The 18,073-nt window shown below is 45.7% G+C and overlaps 1 protein-coding gene across 10 annotated transcripts in view; it reads left to right on the top strand.

Moving 5' to 3' along the window:
• Window positions 1–18,073, top strand: part of SLC20A2 (solute carrier family 20 member 2) — a 126,466-nt gene that overhangs the window by 72,274 nt on the left and 36,119 nt on the right. For all 10 annotated transcript variants that reach the window (XM_063668724.1, XM_054499763.2, XM_063668727.1 and 7 more), the window contains 3 exons: window positions 4,957–5,097; window positions 7,748–7,833; window positions 10,854–10,950. In XM_063668724.1, coding sequence (XP_063524794.1) covers window positions 4,957–5,097; window positions 7,748–7,833; window positions 10,854–10,950 — 324 coding nt within the window. The remainder of the gene's footprint in view (window positions 1–4,956; window positions 5,098–7,747; window positions 7,834–10,853; window positions 10,951–18,073) is intronic.

The following is an 18,073-nucleotide window of genomic DNA, read 5'->3' as shown; positions in this document are numbered from 1 at the left end:
AGGCGTGTGCCACCACACCTGGCTAATTTTTGTATTTTTAGTAGAGACAGGGTTTCACCATGTTGGCCAGGCTAGTCTTGAACTCCTGACCTCAAGCAATCCACCCGCCATCGCCTCCCAAAGTGCTGGGATTACAGGCGTGAGCCACCACACCTGGCCTGTCACTTGCATTTCTTAAACACCCGGAATTTAGAGATTATTGACCAAGTTCACAATGGCCCAACAATGGCCCAATCTCATGTTGTTACGAGGCGTCTGATAAGAAGCAGCCTGTTGTACTAAGGAATTGCATATTCACCAAGCACTGTAGGCCAGTAACACACACCAGGGAGCTCCTACTTCTCAGCTTGACGCTGTGTTGTAAAGATGTCAGGCTCAACTTTGGTAGGCCCCTGAGACGGGCAGACCACTTGATGCCAGGAGTTTGAGACCAGTCTGGGCAACATAGGGAGACCCTGTCTCTACAAAAAAATTTAAAAATTAGCTGGGCATGGTAGCACATGCCTATAGTCCTAGCTGCTTGGGAGGCTGAAGTGGGAGGATTGCTTGAGCCCAGGAGGTTGAGGCTGCAGTGAGTTGTGATTGTGCCACTGTACTCCAGCGTGGGCAACATAGCCAGACCCTGTCTCAAAAAAAAAAAAAAATCAGGTTCAAGATCACTTTTATTTCAACAACTATAGTCATTATTGAATTTTACTTACCTTCATGGAACATATGTATATCTCAGCATAGTCAGATATAATGGAAATTTCCCTTAGAAAAATAACCGTTCTTTGTAAAATTCACCTTTTTAGTTGTGATAGATACTTAAGATTTAATTCCATCAAGTGGAAATTAAGATTTTTCTAGTCAGGAAAATCCGACTAGATGTGTTGAAAGTATGGGACAAATCAAGATAAACACTGACAAAATTAAATCTTTTTTTTTTTTTTTTGAGACGGAATCTCGCTCTGTTGCCCAGGCTGGAGTGCAGTGGCGTGATCTTGGCTCACTGCAACCTCTGCCTCCCGGGTTCAAGCGATTCTCCTGCCTCAGCCTCCTGAGTAGCTGGGATTACAGGCATCCGACACCACACCCAGCTAATTTTTGTATTTTTGGTAGAGATGGGGTTTCACCATGTTAGTCAGGCTGGTCTCGAACTCCTGACCTCGTGATCCTCCCACCTTGGCCTCCCAAAGTGCTGGGATTACAGGCGTGAGCCACCACACCCGGCCACAAAGTTAAATCTTAACTGAAGTTTTTCCTTTTGATGGATAAACTTTAGAGGCATGGTTCTGCTTATTAAAGAAATTTGTTAGGGAAGCCACGCTGAAGACCTCTGTGTGACAGGAGGGTTCATGAACAAGGCTTCATCTGCTCACTCTGTCTGCAGACGGGATAACTTGTTTCATTTCTCTGTTCCCCACCCCTGGCGTTTGGCTCTTTACTGAAAGAATGAAGGATACTTACCTTAACTAGAATTTGGGTTTACCAAAGCAATTTGAGGTTTTGCTTGAATAACTTGATTTTGTTTGCTTTGGTTTTTAAACTTTTTTTTTTTTTTGGTATGTGGTTAAATGAATCTCAAAGCCTATTTTGTTGGGAATTTGTATGAGTTACCTAGATTCGTAAAATCGGGTTCTTTGCCTTGGGAGCTATAAATTTAAGATGGTGGTGTAATTACCATTGGCCAAAACCACAGCTGATTCTGTCCAGATGCCTGAATTCTCCAGTCTTCCTCTTCTAAATCCAACAGTCCTTTTTTCTTCTCCCTCTCTCCCTCTGTCCTTAATTCTATTCTGTTTGCTTCTTTTGTTTTCTCTGTTAGTCACTTCTCCCCAAGCCCCTGGGCGTCTGTGCTTCCTGACAGAGTTGTGTTAGAGTTAAGGTGGTTGGGTAGAAATTATTGCTGCCAGTGAAACGTCCTGAACAAGTCATCTTGTGGGACTAGCTCAGCCCTTAAGCAGTAGTCTGTCCATTTTGTAGGAAACCACCAATGGTTCCAAAAATCTGAGAATTCAAAACTCTGCATCTTTTTTTGTGGAAAGACCCACACTAGCACAAACGAGCCAGTTCCTTGAACCCCTTAAGAAGCACACAGCCCCCTTCCATCTCCCTCTGCCCAGCCACACTCTGCCACCCCACCCCTGCGCGGCAGCCTCCCTGGAGCCTGAGCCTTTGCTCTGCCGTTTCTTTCATCTGCATGGGAGTGGTGGCCTCTGAGATGCCCATCTCCCCACTTTCCCTAGGTCGTGTCTTGCACTCTTATCTCGTGCTTCATCTCTTTCCTCTGTCAGATGCAATTATCTTACATTAAAGTATGTCTTTTTCCCTCTGTTCTTCCTGACACTAACGTGATCCCATTTGTCTTCAGACACCCCTGAGGCTAAGGTGCTATCACCTACTCCAGGCCCTCCCTCAGCTGTCCCCTGTCTCCTCCCCTCCCTGCTATCCTCTCTCCTCCCCTCCCTGCTATCCTCTCTCCTCCTCCTTCCCTCTCACAGGTGGTCCCATTACTCCCTACCTTTCTTTACGAACTCTCCTCCTCCAGGATGTATTTTGTAAAGTCAGCCGCAGAAAATATAGCAGCTTTCAGGAAGGACAAATCTTATGGTCTGAATTCAATTGGGTGGGTTGATATCATTGTCTCACATCATGAGATTATTTTAATTGTAAGAATATAGGCTGGGAGCGGTGGCTCACGCCTGTAATCCCAGCACTTTGGGAGGCCGAGGCGGGCGGATCATGAGGTCAGGAGATTGAGACCATCTTGGCTGACGCGGTGAAACCCCGTCTCTACTAAAAATACAAAAAATTAGCCGGGCGTGGTAGTGGGCACCTGTAGTCCCAGCTACTTAGGAGGCTGAGGCAGGAGAATGGCGTGAACCCGGGAGGCAGAGCTTGCAGTGAGCCGAGATTGCGCCTGGGCGACAGAGCAAGACTCCGTCTAAAAAAAAAAAAAAAAGAGTATAAACCATATCATGTATTTTCTAAGCTATGAATCCGTGCTATGAAACGTGCTCCAAACCCTGACTTTCTTTTTAAAACCACTAGTCCCCAAGGAGCCCAGGGCTCAGATGTGGAGGCTTAAGGACGTGTCCGCGGGTAGGCCTGGCGCTGCCATGGAACCTGATATGAGTTTGGCAGCACAAGGCTGGCCCCTTCTCCTCCCAACGCACGCCTTAAGGATTGACACAGGGTCACAGCCGGCCTCAGCTCAAAGGTCAGCACGCCTAGCACTCATGGCAGCAACTATGTGTGTTGCTTCATAGACTGGGTCCTGCACAGCCATAAATGATCCTCCTGCAACTCAGATGCCTTTGAAGGAAATGCCAGGGGTCCCCTGAAAAGTGCTGCTGCTGCCAGGCAACCAGGTTTCCAGAATTAACGTTTGGGATTAATAACGTGCCCAGCTTATCAGCCAGGCCCTTTGTTCCCCTATAGTTCCATGGGAGCTTTTCAACAACTGCTTCTGAAAGTGATCTGTCCTGGTTGATGCTTTTAATACTCACTACAAAATCTGATCTGCTTATGAAAATATTTGAAGTGAACTGTAGCCTAGAAAAACATGAAACCTAGAAAAGAGTTGGTGAAATTGAGGTAAAAGGACACAAAGCCAACACTAATGAGAACCTCTTAACAATGAGGAATCAGACACACAAATAAAAGGTCCAACATTCTGGGTAGGATCTGAGAGCAGATGCCCAAATTTGGGTTAAATATCGTAGTTATTTCTCATAGGAGAGGCACCATCAAAAAGCAGTATGGGCTGGGTGCAGTGGCTTACTGCATCCCGTGAGCCTGTCATCCCAGCACTTTGGGAGGCCGTGGCGGGAGAATGGCTTGAGCCCAGGAGTTCAAGACCAGCCAGGGCAACATAGCAAGACCCCCGTCTCTGCAAAAATATTTTAATAATTAGCTGAGTGTGGCAGCTCATGCCTGTAATCCCAGGGCTTTGGGAGGCTAAAGCAGGAGGATTGCTTAAGGCCAGGAGTTCAAAACCAGCCTGGGTAACATAGCAAGATCCTGTCTCTGCAAAAAAATTTAAAAATTAACCAGGTGTGGTGGTGTACACTTGTAATCTCAGCTACTTGGGAGGCTGAGACAGGAGGCTCGTTTGAGTCCGGGAGTTTAATGCTGCAGTGAGCCATGATTTTGCCGCTGTACTCCAGCCTGGGCAAGAGTGAGACCCTGTCTCTACAAAAGAAAAAAAGAAAAGAAAAAAGCAACATGGTATTATACTCTCTTATATAGATAATATGACCTAGCCAATATCTGGTCCTTTTCATTATGTGACTGTAAGGCAGAACTACAACAAAATCTTTTCCCAATATATTGCCTTTCTTGTCTTTCTGTGTTCATTCGAGACTTTAATCTCTTGCTTGGTTTTGGCCAAACTTCACCTCAGAACGAGTTCATCCGCAGCACCCTCACTGAAAACTGACAAGGGCAGTCAGTGTGTAGCACCAGGAGACTTGCCTTTAAATGCATAATCTGGCCGGACACGATGCCTCACGCCTGTAATCCCAGCACTTTGGGAGGCCAAGGCGGGTAGATCACTTGAGGTTAGGAGTTCGAGACCAGCCTGGCTAACATAGTGAAACCCCATCTTTACTAAAAATACAAAAATTAGCCAGAGGGCTCGCTTGAACCCAGGAGGCAGAGGTTGCAGTGAGCCGAGATCAGGCCACTGCACTCCAGCCTGGGCAACAGAGCGGGACTAGCTTCAAAAAATAAATAAATAAAATAAATAAATAACCATCATCCCTGTCCCCTCTGTGTTGAGGAAGGCAGAAGCATTCCTTTAACTGAAGTTAATTGAGTGATTTTTGTCCAGGCTGTAGCGCTTTGTAAAGAAACAATTCACAGAAAATTAAACTCTGGGAGATGTTGTTCTGGAAAACATTTGGATTTCTTCCCTTGGTGTCTGCACCTCTGTACTCTGTATCTGATGGTTTTTTGTCCTTCAATCTGTAGGTTCCGCTGTGTGGCAGCTGATTGCTTCCTTCCTGAGGCTTCCAATCTCAGGAACGCACTGCATTGTGGGTTCTACTATAGGATTCTCACTGGTCGCAATCGGTACCAAAGGTGTGCAGTGGATGGAGCTTGTCAAGATTGGTAATTGGCATTTTCTTTTACCTATAAGAAGGAAAGTTTACATTTTCTAGAATGAGTTTTATTACAAGTTACTTTTTTTTTTTTTTGACCCGGAGTCTCACTCTGTTGCCAGGCTGGAGCACGGTGGCGCGATCTCGGCTCACTGCAACCTCCGCCTCCTGGGTTCAAGCCATTCTCCTGCCTCAACCTCCCAAGTACCTGGGACTACAGGCACGCGCCACCACGCCTGCTAATTTTTGTATTTTTAGTAGAGACGAGGTTTCACCATGTTGGCCAGCATCGTCTTAATCTCTTGACCTCATGATCGGCCTGCCGTAGCCTCCCAAAGAACTGGGATTATAGGCATGAGCCACTGCGCCCAGGCACAAGTTAATTTTATATCTTTTTCTTCAAATGTTAAGGTTTAAAAGACCTAGATGGGCCAGACATGGTGGCTCACGCCTATAATCCCAGCACTTTGGGAGGCCAAGGCAGGCAGATCACCTGAGGTCAGGAGTTCAAGACCAGCCTGGCCAACATGGTTCAACCCCATCTCTACAAAAATACAAAAATTAGCCGGGCATGATGGCAGGTGCCTGTAATCCCAGCTACTGGGGAGGCTGAGGCAGGAGAATCGCTTCAACCTGGAAGGCAGAGTTTGCAGTGAGCCAGGATCGAGTCACTGCACTCCAGCCTGGGCAACAAAGCAAGACTCCGTCTCAAAAAAAAGACGTAGATGGTATGAGTAATATATTTTCCCTTAAAATCCCTGTTTTTTGTTTTGTTGTTTTGTTTTGTAGAGATGGAGTCTCGCTCTGGCACCCAGGCTGGAGTGCTAGAGTGCGGTGGCGCGATCTTGGCTCACTGCAACCTCCGCCTCCTGAGTTCAAGCAGTTCTCCTGCCTCAGCCTCCCGAGTAGCTAGGATTACAGGCACATGCCACCACGCCCAGCTAATTTCTTTTGTATTTTAGTACAGACGGGGTTTCACCATGTTGCCCAGGCTGGTCTTGAACTCCTGAGCTCAGGCAATCCGCCTGCCTCGGCCTGCAAACGTGCCAAGATTACAGGCGTGAGCCACCGCGCCTGGCCAAAGTTCCTGTTAATAGAAATAGTGAACTATTATGTGCTGGACAGTTGTTTAACTCTATTCTTTTAAAATGTTACCTTGTCATCCAGCTTCGGAAATCACCCTCTGTTCTTCCCAGGCAGGTAAGAAATGTATTAGACTGAAGTCAGTCTGTAGGTCAGAGAAAGATTGAGCACAAGTGAGGAAGATGCCTGGAATCCAGGAGTTCATAGTCTTGGGGAGGCCTCAAAGTGAGCCCCGTGTTATGTCCCGGCATTCAACAGATCATCCAGGCCAGGTGCAGTGGCTCAGGCCTATAATTCCAACACTTTGGGAGGCCAAGGCAGGAGGATTGCTTTATCCCAGGAGTTCAAGACCAGCCTGAGCAACGCAGCAAGAGCCCATCTTTACAAAAAAAAAAAAAAAGAAAATTAGCCTGGTGTGATGGTACACACTTGTAGTCCCAGCTGCTCAGGAGGCTGAGGTGGGAGGATCACTTGTGCCTCGGAGGTTGAGGCTGCAGTGAGCCATGATTATGCCACTGCACTCCGGCCCCTGGGTGACAGAGCAAGACCCTGTCTCAAAAAAAAAAAAAAAAAAAAAAGGTCATCCAGCCTGCCCTTTGGGAAGAAACACTCTGTCAAGTGTCCTTTCTACCTTGTAAGCCTGCCTGGCAGGGACCAAGACGTAAGCCTGCACCCATTCTCAGGTGTCTAACAAGTTAGTGCCTGGCTCTGCTTTTAGGAAGAGGTAAATCCATTCACCTCCACAAATACCAACCCACTCATCGTGAATGATACTCTTTCACTCCATTTCCATATTCTGGGTTACTCAATTTTTTACAAGAATCATGATGGCCTTAGGAGTCCTGGGTCAAACGGGATCCCTGAGCTGCCAGGCATGGGCACAAACCACAAGGAAACCCACCTTCCATCCCAGGCTTCTAGAACAGTGGTTCTCAACTCTGCCTGTACTTTAGAATGACCCAGGGAAGCGACTTAAAAATACCAATGCCCAAACCCCATTCCCAACCTTTTAAATCAGAATTCTGGGGGTCCAGCCAGGGCCAAACCAGTTTTTGAAAATGCCCCAGATGGTTCCACTGTGCACCCAGAGGCGGGAACTACTTGGCTAGAGGCTAAAAGTTTCGGAGTTCCAGCAGTTAGATGGCAGGAATGAAAGTACCTGGCTGGCCTTGGCAAAGGAAATGGAAGTTGGCCCAGCTTTTAACCCTTACTGTTGGAACAGCGACCGAGTCTCCATATGTGTTGATAAGAAGGGCAGGCAGAAAGGCTCCGTGGGAGGCAGGACTCAGGATGCTGTCTTCTGAGGCCCGAGCTTGGGGCAGGGGTTTCTTGACCCTGCATTGGCAGTGTGGTCAGTGGTGTATGACTGTGTGTTGATGTCTGAGTGTGGCCATAAATGTGTGAAGGTCAGCTCTGCCAAGTCACAGGGCTCGTTAGGTTCTGAATTAAAGGTAAATAATTCTGGAAATACTTATGAATGTATGTAATACATTTTGTTTATCATTGTGTTCTATGAATAGGACCATAATTATGAATGAATTTTAACATTCATTAGATTTTTTTTTTTAATTATTCAGTTGCTTCTTGGTTTATATCTCCACTGTTGTCTGGTTTCATGTCTGGCCTGCTGTTTGTACTCATCAGAATTTTCATCTTAAAAAAGGTAAGTTGGGGCTGCTACTTTTAATTAAATCTTAAGAACTATTTTTGGCTCTACTCAGTAGAAATTAATAATGAGAGGGGTTAGAGGAATAATTGTATTCATACATTGTTAAGGCACAGCACCCTGCAGTTAGCGTCAGATGTTATTATAAATAGCCAGAAAGAGCCAAGGTAAATTACCCAGAGATTCCCCCAGAAACAAGCACTGCAAATAGTGTTTCTTGGCTCTGTACTTTAGTTCATTAATCAACACTCCCAGGAGTTGTGCTGAGACCTCAAAAAGGAAAGGTAATTATTTCCTGAATGTTAAGCAGAATAGAATGAGATAGTGTTAAGATTTTGAAACTGTCATTAAAAAACAGCTGGAGAATTTCCTTACCCAAATGTGAAGGTGTTTTCCCTTTTTTTTTTTTTTTTTTTTAATGGGGAGAGCAAGGTTGAAACACTGACGCAATTTGAGGAAAGGATAAAAAGAAGGAAATACACCTATTGGGTACATCTTGTCTAAAAAAAAATTAGTGCTTATTGAGATCAGTGTTCTAGACACAAAACGTGGCTATCTTCTTTTGTTTGGCAGTCACAGGGTTGCTGCAGTGTTTGATAACCATCGAGTGCACGCTTCCTCTGCAGACAGGGACGTACCCTCCAGGCTGTACCTTGCTTGGAAGCTGGCGCAGCCCTTTTCTTGCAGCCTTGCTTGGCCGTCTGTTGAAGGGTCCATTCTCTCAGAGAGCACCAACTTGCCCTCACCGTTTCTCACCCTTCCTTCTCCTGGGACCAGGCACACTCATATTCACGTCTTGGAAGGCACACCCCTCTCTAGCCTGCCAGCCTTCACCCCTCCCCTCCTGTCTCTGGAATCCATGCTCACCTGGCAAGCCCTACTCAGCCCTTAGGTGTCACTTCCTAGGAAGCTGCTCCTCTCCTCCCCTCCCCCAGATTCGCCTGGTCCCCTCTCTTTTGAGCTCCGGCCACAGTCCACCTTGCCATCATGGCACTTAGCATGTCATATGGTGCTGCATTTCTTGCTTAGTTGCCTGTTCACTGTTTGACTGTAAGATCTGTGAGAGCAGAAACCATGACTGCCCTGGCCACTTCTGTATTCTAGGGCCCAGCACTGTGCCTAGCACTTACAAGACACTTGGTAAATATTTAGGGGGAGGAAATAACAGATGCTTGGATGAGTGGCAGATGGAGGGATGGATAGATGGAAAGGAGGGAGGGAGAGAGAGAAAGGAAGTAGAGCGAAGAAAGGAGACAGGTCAGACAAGAAGTCTGTCAATGCGTTTCAGGAATAAGTTATTTTAGGCCAGGCGTGGTGGATCACTTGAGGTCAGGAGTTCAAGACCAGCCTGGCAAACATAGTGAAACCCCATCTCTACTAAAAATACAAAAAGTTAGCCCGGCATGGTGGTGCATGCCTGTAGTCACAGCTACTTGGGAGGCGGAGGCATGAGAATCGCTTGAACTTGGAGGCAGAGGTTGCAGTGAGCCAAGATTGCACCACTGCACTCCAGCCTGGGCGACAGAGTGGGACTCTGTCTTAAAAAAAAAAAAAAAGATATTTGAAAAAACATACGGTGATTTAATTGAAAACACAGACTCGGGGCTGTCCACCTGGAGAAGTTATTGGTTGGGAATCTCTCTTTAGCAACTCTTGTTCCTAAGAAAACAATGCTGTGGAAACCAGAGGTCATAGGCATTGAGCCTCCCAGCATTTTGTTTTCAGTTCATCCTGGGTTCTTTTCATGTGATACATCACAGATGATCATAACTGGCTGTGTCACTCATGCCAGGCTCCAGCCCATTAATCTTGGTGTTTACCACATGGCTGCCTCCCCTGCCTGGTCTGGTGTGACACTCCCACACTTGAGTCTCATTCTGCCCTGCTCTTGCTGCATCACGCCTCACTGCATTCAACTCGAGCCTCTTGACAAGTGCTCTTGGCTCCTTGAGACATTCCAGAACAGCTCCTTGATGGGCTGTACTGTTCTGCAAACATACTTGACTTCCAGGCGTGTTTGCATTTGGCAGTAGCAGTCTTTGAGATGCTTATCCATACTTCTGCTGCTCTCATCGATTTTTAGACCTAATTTTCCTTTTATCATGGCAGGTAGCATGTTCATGTAAATGTGGCCTTCGTGGTTATTAGAAGTTAGTCCCTTTTTGAATTATTTGAGCCACATCTGTGTGCCAGTGTTACATTGATGGGAGTTCCTGGCCCGTATTTTTACTTCAAAATTCTCTGTAGATCTGCTAAAAACTCTAAATGCCTCATATTCTCTTAGACGTTATTTAACTGAAAACATGCGCAGTACCATTCTTGTTGAACTTACTAGATTTAGGGAGTGTTGTAGCAGAAGCCTAAAGTAGTTAATAAATGTCGAATGGCAAATAAATTATTCAACAAGGAACCGCAGTTCTTTTTAACTTCTAATAGTTGAAGATTAAATACTATACCTTGTGAAAAGATTCGGAAATTCATAGCACATGGTAACATAGCTAAGATGCATTGTGTAATAGAGTGTTGTAAAATCTCATGATAATGCAGTGACGCTGAAGTCATCTGACTCTCTTAGAGGATGCTTGGAGGTTGGAATCTCAAATTATTTGTTGAATGTAGCCAGTTAGGGCCAAACCTGGACTTGGCTGTAGTGAGCGCTACGGGTTTTGAGGAAGGAGATGCTGAGCTCTGGGCTTTGGTCCTCCGGAACCAGCTTGACCCAACAGTTCTTTTCTGTTTCCAAGTCTGACATCAGCTCATGTGATTCCAGGGCTTTAATGTGTCTGCTGGCCACAACAGTGGGCTCTTTGACATTGCATTTGTGTGGGAGAGATGGCCCCAGCCAATGCCATTTCTGCAGAAGTGGAGCAGATCACAGGCAGTGACAACGCCCATCGTTTTGGCCACACTGGGGTTTGGGAAGAGTTTCTTGTAACAGCATTTTGTATCATTTTGTCTGTGTTGGCTCCAAATGCTGCTGGGATCCTGATCTTCCACTCTGTCTCCTTGTACCACAGGAAGACCCTGTTCCCAACGGCCTCCGGGCACTCCCAGTATTCTATGCTGCTACCATAGCAATCAATGTCTTTTCCATCATGTACACAGGAGCACCAGGTAAGGATCCCTTGGAAGCATACTCCAGGGGCAAAGTGCATTGTATTCGAACAGTATCAGTTTATTTGGTGCTGGTATTGTTGGCTGACAGTAAAAAGCATTACTCATGGTCATTATGGAACAGGTGCTGGAGTTGTTGGCTGATAGTAAAATGCGTTACTCATGGTCATTATAGAATAGTAAAAAGAATGGTAAATGCATTTACTTGTCTTAATTAAATACCCAAGAGATATGTAGAGTACAAAGGCAGCAGACTTTCATGTTAGAAAAAAAAATTAAATCCCCACTCTGCCATTTACGCAGCTGTGTTGCCACCATAGCTTAGCCTCTCTGAGCCTCAGAACCTGATCTAATCCCACATGCCTACAGGGTTGTGCAGGGGTCAGGAGAGGGTGTGGAGCACCTGGGGCCATGCCTGGCACCCAGTGAGCGGGACAGTCCACACATCAGCAATGCCCAGCGGAGCTCTAAAGCCGTTCACAGCACAGAGTACAGACCCCTGGAAATATCAGACCAGTTAATCCAGAGACTAGAAGCCATGCTTTGCTTTTTTAGATACTGAAGCCAATGATGATTTTCTTTGCTGAATTACTCCTTTCCTTGTCATTCTCATGGATTTTGTTGTTGTTTTTTATGGGTTTTTTTTTTTTTTTTTTTTTTTCTGAGACAGAGTCTCACTCTGTCACCCAGGCTGGAGTACAATGGTGCGATCTTGGAAAACTGCAACCTCCGCCTGCCAGGTTCAAGTGATTCTCCTGCCTCAGCCTCCTTAGTAGCTGGGATTACAGGAGCACACCACAGGGTTTCACTATGTTGGCCAGGCTGGTCTCGAACTCCTGACCTTGTGATCTGCCCGTCTCGACCTCCCAAAGTGCTGGGATTACAGGCGTGAGCCACTGCGCCTGGCCGCTTTTGTTCTTTTGTATAAAGGTTCAGAGGTTTTTTGTGGAGGGGGTTAAAAATTATTTCTTTATTTTATTTTATTTTTGAGACAGAGGCTCACTCTGTCGCCCAGGCTGGAGTGCAGTGGCGCTATCTTGGCTCACTGCAAGCTCCACCTCCTGGGTTCACGCCATTCTCCTGCCTCAGCCTCCTGAGTAGCTGGGACTACAGGCACCCTCCTCCTTGCCCAGCTAATTTTTTGTATTTTTAGTAGAGACCGGGGTTTCACCATGTTAGCCAGGATGGTCTCAGCCTCCTGACCGCATGATCCGCTCCACCTCAGCCTCCCAAAGTGCTGGGATTACAGGCGTGAGCCACCACGCCCAGCATTTTTTTTTCTTTTTCTTTATTGCCCAGGCTGGAATGCAGTGGTGCAATCATAGCCCACTGCAGCCTTGACCTCGTGGGCCCAAGCAATCCTCCCACCTCAGCCCCCCGAGTAGCCAGGACCACAGGTGTGTGCTACCACACCCAGCTAATTTTTTATTTTTTGTAGAGATGGGGTCTGTATATTGCCCAGGCTGGCATCAAACTCCTGGCCTCAAGTAATCCTCCTGCCTCAGCTTCCCAAAGTGCTGGGATTACAGGTGTGAGCCCTACTGCACCTGGCCTAATTCTTTTCTTTTAGATCTTGAATAGGAAAATGAATAAGCTTATGTATGGTATTCTTATTTGCACCCATTTCAGCACTGATGAGCTGGTAGCATTCTGTTAAACATTTCTATACATGTTTGCTGGAGAATATTCCTCTTCTGTTTGTGAGATGCGCCTCCTACAGCCAGACTGTGGGATCTGTGACGTCAACAGATGTGTTAGTTTGTGCTGGTTTTCATCTTGTTAATGTCCGTTATGGATGAAGATTTGGTTATTGGCCATGTTTGACAGAAAAGGCTCCCTCTCTGTGTTTTAAAGATGAAATTTCTGCTAAATGACATGTCCTATCATAATCGAAAAGTGCCCTCTTCCAAAATAGTGGAAATCCTTATTACTTTCTCAAACTAGGAGTTCTCAATGTAATGTTCCTCAGATTTTATTAAGAATATCTAATTATATTTTGTATGTTTCAGTACTGGAAATAAATTATTCCTAAATGATTCTAACATTATATAACCTTTTACTGTGGTATCTGTGCAGCATTCAGAACATTGATCTTAAAGGCTTAAATACTCAGCCGGGCGCAGTGGCTCATGCCTGTAATCCCAACACTTTGGGAGGCCGAGGTGGGTGGATCACCAGGTCAAGAGATCAAAACCATCCTGGCCAACCTGGTGAAACCCAGTCTCTACTAAAAATACAAAAATTAGCTAGGCGTGATGGTGCGCGCCTGTAGTCCCAGCTACTCAGGAGGCTGAGGCAGGATAATTGCTTGAACCTGAACCCAGGAGGTGGAGGTTGCAGTGAGCCAAGGTTGCGCCACTGCCCTCCAGCCTGGGTGACAGAGCGAGACTCTGTCTCAAAAAAAAAAAAAAAAAGTTTAAATACTCACTGTGGGGCTTCCAGACTTTGGGTGATTTGGGGATGAAGGAAAGGGGAGTGCCAGAGCTGCTTTAGGTTCTAGGAAAGCAGGAAGCAAAGGTTAGATTGATGAGGAGAGTGGGAGGAAGGTGAAATCCCAGTCACAGGTAACAGCAGCCTGCTGCCCCTTTAGGTTTTATAATTCATGGACCGGGAAGTGTGTTTGTCACAGCTTTTTGAAGTGTGTGCCCCAGGATAAATTTTTTTTAAGTGAGGCCGGGCGTGGTGGCTCACGCCTGTAATCCCTGCTGTTTGGGAGGCTGAGGAAGGCGGATCACTTGAACCAGGTCAAGAGCTCTAAACCAGAGTGGCCAACATAGTGAAACCCCATCTCTACTAAAAATACAAAAATCAGCTGGTCATGGTGGCGGGCGCCTGTAATCCCAGCTACCCGGGAGGCTGAGGCAGGAGAATCACTTGAACCTGGGAGGTGGAGATTGCAGTGAGCCGAGATCCCGCCACTGCACTCCAGCCTCGTCGACACAGCAAGACTCCATCTCAAAAATAAAACAAAACAAAACAAAACAAATTTTTTTAAGTGAGTGACAGAGAAAAACCAGTTCCAAACCATGGAGTTAAGCGCACCACCTAGCATGTGAATCCCTCAAACATCTCATAATGCCAGGTAATTGGAAGGCCTGGAGCACTGGGTTTGAAGTGAACTCTATAACGGGAGATATCTTAGTCGTTTTTTTGTTGTTGTTGTTTTTTTTGAGACAGAGTCTCGTACTGTCTCCCGGGCTGGAGTGCAATGGCATGATCTCAGCTCACTGCAACCTCTGCCTCCCGGGTTCAAGCAATTCTCTTGCCTCAGCTTCCCGAGTAGCTAGGATTACTGGCGCCTGCCACCACGCCTGGCTAATTTTTTGTATTTTTAGTAGAGACGGGGTTTTGCTATGTTGGCCAGTCTGGTCTCAAACTCCTGACCTCGTGATCCGCCTGCCTCGGCCTCTCAAAGTGGGATTACAGGCATGAGCCACCGCACCTGGCCCCTTGTTCTTATTTTATATGGGCTCTTAGAGCTCAAGTTAGCTGAACAGAAAGCAAAGCCTCCTGCAATCACCAGACGCCTCCCAGGTTGCTGACTTAAGAGACTGAGCCAGTGAAAGCTGAGGACGCCTTCTGTGGTGCCAAGTCCTGAACATGGGAATTGGCATCAATATGGATGGGGTTTTTTCGTTTCTGCATTTTATTTTTTCTACCCTCTATTCTTCTTGCTTCCTGGTTCTTCTTCCAACTGTCAGAAGACAATTATGATTTTTAATAAAAGTCTGACTTTTTCTATACATGGGCTTTTTTTTTTTCATCTCTTCTTTTCCCCATCTTTTGGCTGCAGTTGGCACATTCGCTAAAAATATCATCTTACTGGGAGAGTAAATTATCCTAGGGAAAATTAAACTGTGTGACGAATGAGACTCCAAGAATAATATAAATACTAATATAAATACTTCATAGGGTTGTTGTGAGAAATAAATAATGTAACTGTATTGAACTGAGCTTTATGTGGATTAATCCTTTTAGTCCTCCCAACTACTCTTGGTGATTGGCAATACAAATAACCTCATTTTACAGGTGAGAAACTGAGGCAGGGCAATGCTGAATACCCAAGGTCCTGTAACTAATAGGATGTAGAACCAGAATTTGAACCATGCCTCCAGTCCTGAGCCCTGGGGTCTTAGTTGTGACATTATACAGATGTGGAAGGTAGTTTAAAACACCACGTATAATACCTGGTATGTAATATGGCAGTTAATGATAATAAAAATTGCATCGACTTTAACAAATTTTTTTTTTTTTTTTTTTGAGACAGAGTGTCATTCTGTCACCCAGGCTGGAGTGCAGTGGTGCAATCTCGGCTCACTGCAAGCTCTACCTCCTGGGTTCATGCCATTCTCCTGCCTCAGCCTCCCGAGTAGTTGGGACTACAGGCGCCCGCCACCACGCCCGGCTAATTTTTTGTATTTTTAGTAGAGATGGGGTTTCACCGTGTTAGCCAGGATGGTCTCGATCTCCTGACCTCATGATCCGCCCACCTCAGCCTCCCAAAGTGCTGGGATTACAGGCGTGAGCCACCGCGCCCAGCCTCAACCTTAACAAATTCTTTCTCTCCTCTTAACTCTCTTTAAAATGTCTTCTGGTATATTTGGGAAACCGGAGTGCATGCACTCACTCTCTCTCTCTCTCTCTCTCTCTATATATATATATACATATATACATATATATGTATGTATATATATATTTTTTTAGACAGAGTCTTGCTCTGTCTCCTAGGCTAGAGTGCAGTAGTGTGATCTCAGCTCACTGCAAGCTCCATCTCCTGGGTTCAGGGATTCTCCTGCCTTAGCCTCCCAAGCGGCTGGGACTACAGACGCATGCCACCACACCTGGCTAATTTTTAATTTTTAGTAGAGACGGGGTTTCACCATGTTGGCCAAGCTAGTCTCAAACCCCTGACTTCAGGTGATCCGCCCACCTCGGCCTCCCAAAGTGCTGGGATTATAGGTGTGAGCCACCGCACCCAGCTATTTTTGTATATATTTAATATACTAGTTAGTGTGAAGAAGCAGCCACCTCCTTAATTAGGAATATAAAAAATCTGGGCTGGTCATGGTGGTTAACACCTGTAATCCCAGCACTTAAGAAGGCTGAGGAGGAGCATCACTTGATGCCAGGTGTTCAAGACCAGCCTTGGCAACATAGCAAGACCCCATCTCTACCTAAATAACAATAATAATAATAATAATAATTGTAAAATCTGTATAAGGGAGTAAAGGCTGTCGTGAACTATGATCATGGCCCTGCACTCAAGCCAGATGACAAAGCGAGGTCCTGTCTCAAAAAAAAAAGAAATCTGTGTAAGGATCTTGAAGTTCATTATTCCCTCAAAGCACAAGCAGTAGTTATTCCCAGTCCTGAAGTTAGCGTTAGGTTCTGTAGTTGGGTGGCTGTTCTGTCAGGATTGTGACATCACCTCCCCTCCCAAAGTCTTATTCCTGATTATAAAGTAAGGCCAGGAGTAGCATCTCCATTCAAGGGACACTATAGTCCCTGAGATAATGCAGGCAGGGTACCTGGCACAGTGCCCAGCACATAATCAATGCTTCATACAGTCATTGGTCCCTCCCTCTCCTCGGTGATTGGCTGTAGGACCTCCATAGATACCAAAATTTGGCCGGGCGCGGTGGCTCATGCCTGTAATCTCAGCACTTTGGGAGGCCGAGACGGGCGGATCATGAGGTCAGGAGATCGAGACCATCCTTGCTAACATGGTGAAACCCTGTTTCTACTGAAAATAAAAAAATTTGCCCAGCATGGTGGCAGGCACCTGTAGTCCCAGCTACTCGGGAGGCTGAGGCAGGAGAATGGCATGAACCTAGGAGGGGGAGCTTACAGTGACCTGAGATCGCACCACTGCACTCCAGCCTGGGAGACAGAGCGAGACTCTGTCTCAAAAACAAACAAAAAAAAGATACCAAAATCCATGGATACTCAAGTCCCTTAAGTTGGCCGCCAGTATCTGCTGAACCACGGATGGAGAAGGCCAACCGTGCCTGTTAGAAGCTGTTTTGTTACCATCAGTCATAATTAACCTAACCCAGTCTTTTGGCCTTAACGTGCCAGCAACTCCTGAGTCATCCTGTCCTTCTGTTTTTCCACACATCTTTGTATGGAAAAATTCTTACTTGAAGTTTCTCAAGGGGCTTGCCTAGAGGAGAAGAAGGTCATGGCTCTGAAGGTCCCACCATTTTGTTCCTCCGATGAGTCAAAAAAGGACTTTGCTAATATTTAGATTCCAAGGGAATGTTTCTAGAATGTCCAGTGAGTGAGTCAAAATCTTATTTTTATGTAAGCCTTGAAGGTCTTTTGCCCTTCACCGTAGACTTTCATTACATACTGTTTCCTCATATGGGGTATCTCTGCGAGTCCAGCTGTGTCATCAATAGCCGTGGTGTCCTAGTTCGTGTTTTTGGTGTTTTATTTTGATTTCCTCTGCTTCTCTACTCTAAATTATTGTGAAGTTGATTATTTCTTCGGCTTAGTTTGATTTGTATTACTTTACATTTGACATGACTTTTCTCAAAAGTCTTTCTTACACTTCAAAGACTAAGTTCACACTTTTAAAAAATTGTCTTTGCATTTTTGTTCTTAAAAAAATGACTTGCAAGGACTAAAAAATAACTTTAGGAAATAAAATGCTTACTTGGGTTGGATACAAGCCTAAGCTTCATTTTTAATGAAAAAGTCTTCAGGTGTGTGGGGCCTGGTTTTTGTTCAGTGTTTAAACAGTGAATGCTAAAGTTCATGGCATGCCCCTTTGAACAGTCAAAGCAGGTCACCCAGTTAAGCCTCTGGTAGGCACCTTCTAAGGCAATGTGTGGTCCCTGGCCAGCAATAGCATGCAGGAACTTGTCAAGATGCAGATTCCGAGGCCCAGCCCTGGACCCACTGAATGCAGCCCAGTGACCTGTGGTTTAATTGGGGAGCCTCAGTGATTTGGAAGCACATTACAGTTTGAGAACCGCTGCTCTAGGCATGTCTCTTACCAGAAACGTGGCTTCCTCATTACCGTTCTAATGTAATGGGTACTCCCAAAAGTTCTAACCCTAACCCAACTTTTGCTCACTCTTTTCCACCAGCAAAGGAATTCCCAACTTAACCAGGCCTG

Source organism: Pongo pygmaeus, chromosome 7 (assembly GCF_028885625.2).
Source record: "Pongo pygmaeus isolate AG05252 chromosome 7, NHGRI_mPonPyg2-v2.0_pri, whole genome shotgun sequence".
In the NCBI taxonomy this organism is placed as follows: domain Eukaryota; kingdom Metazoa; phylum Chordata; class Mammalia; order Primates; family Hominidae; genus Pongo; species Pongo pygmaeus.
Note: the sequence above shows the minus strand (reverse complement) of the source record. Positions and strands in the feature narration are given on the sequence as shown.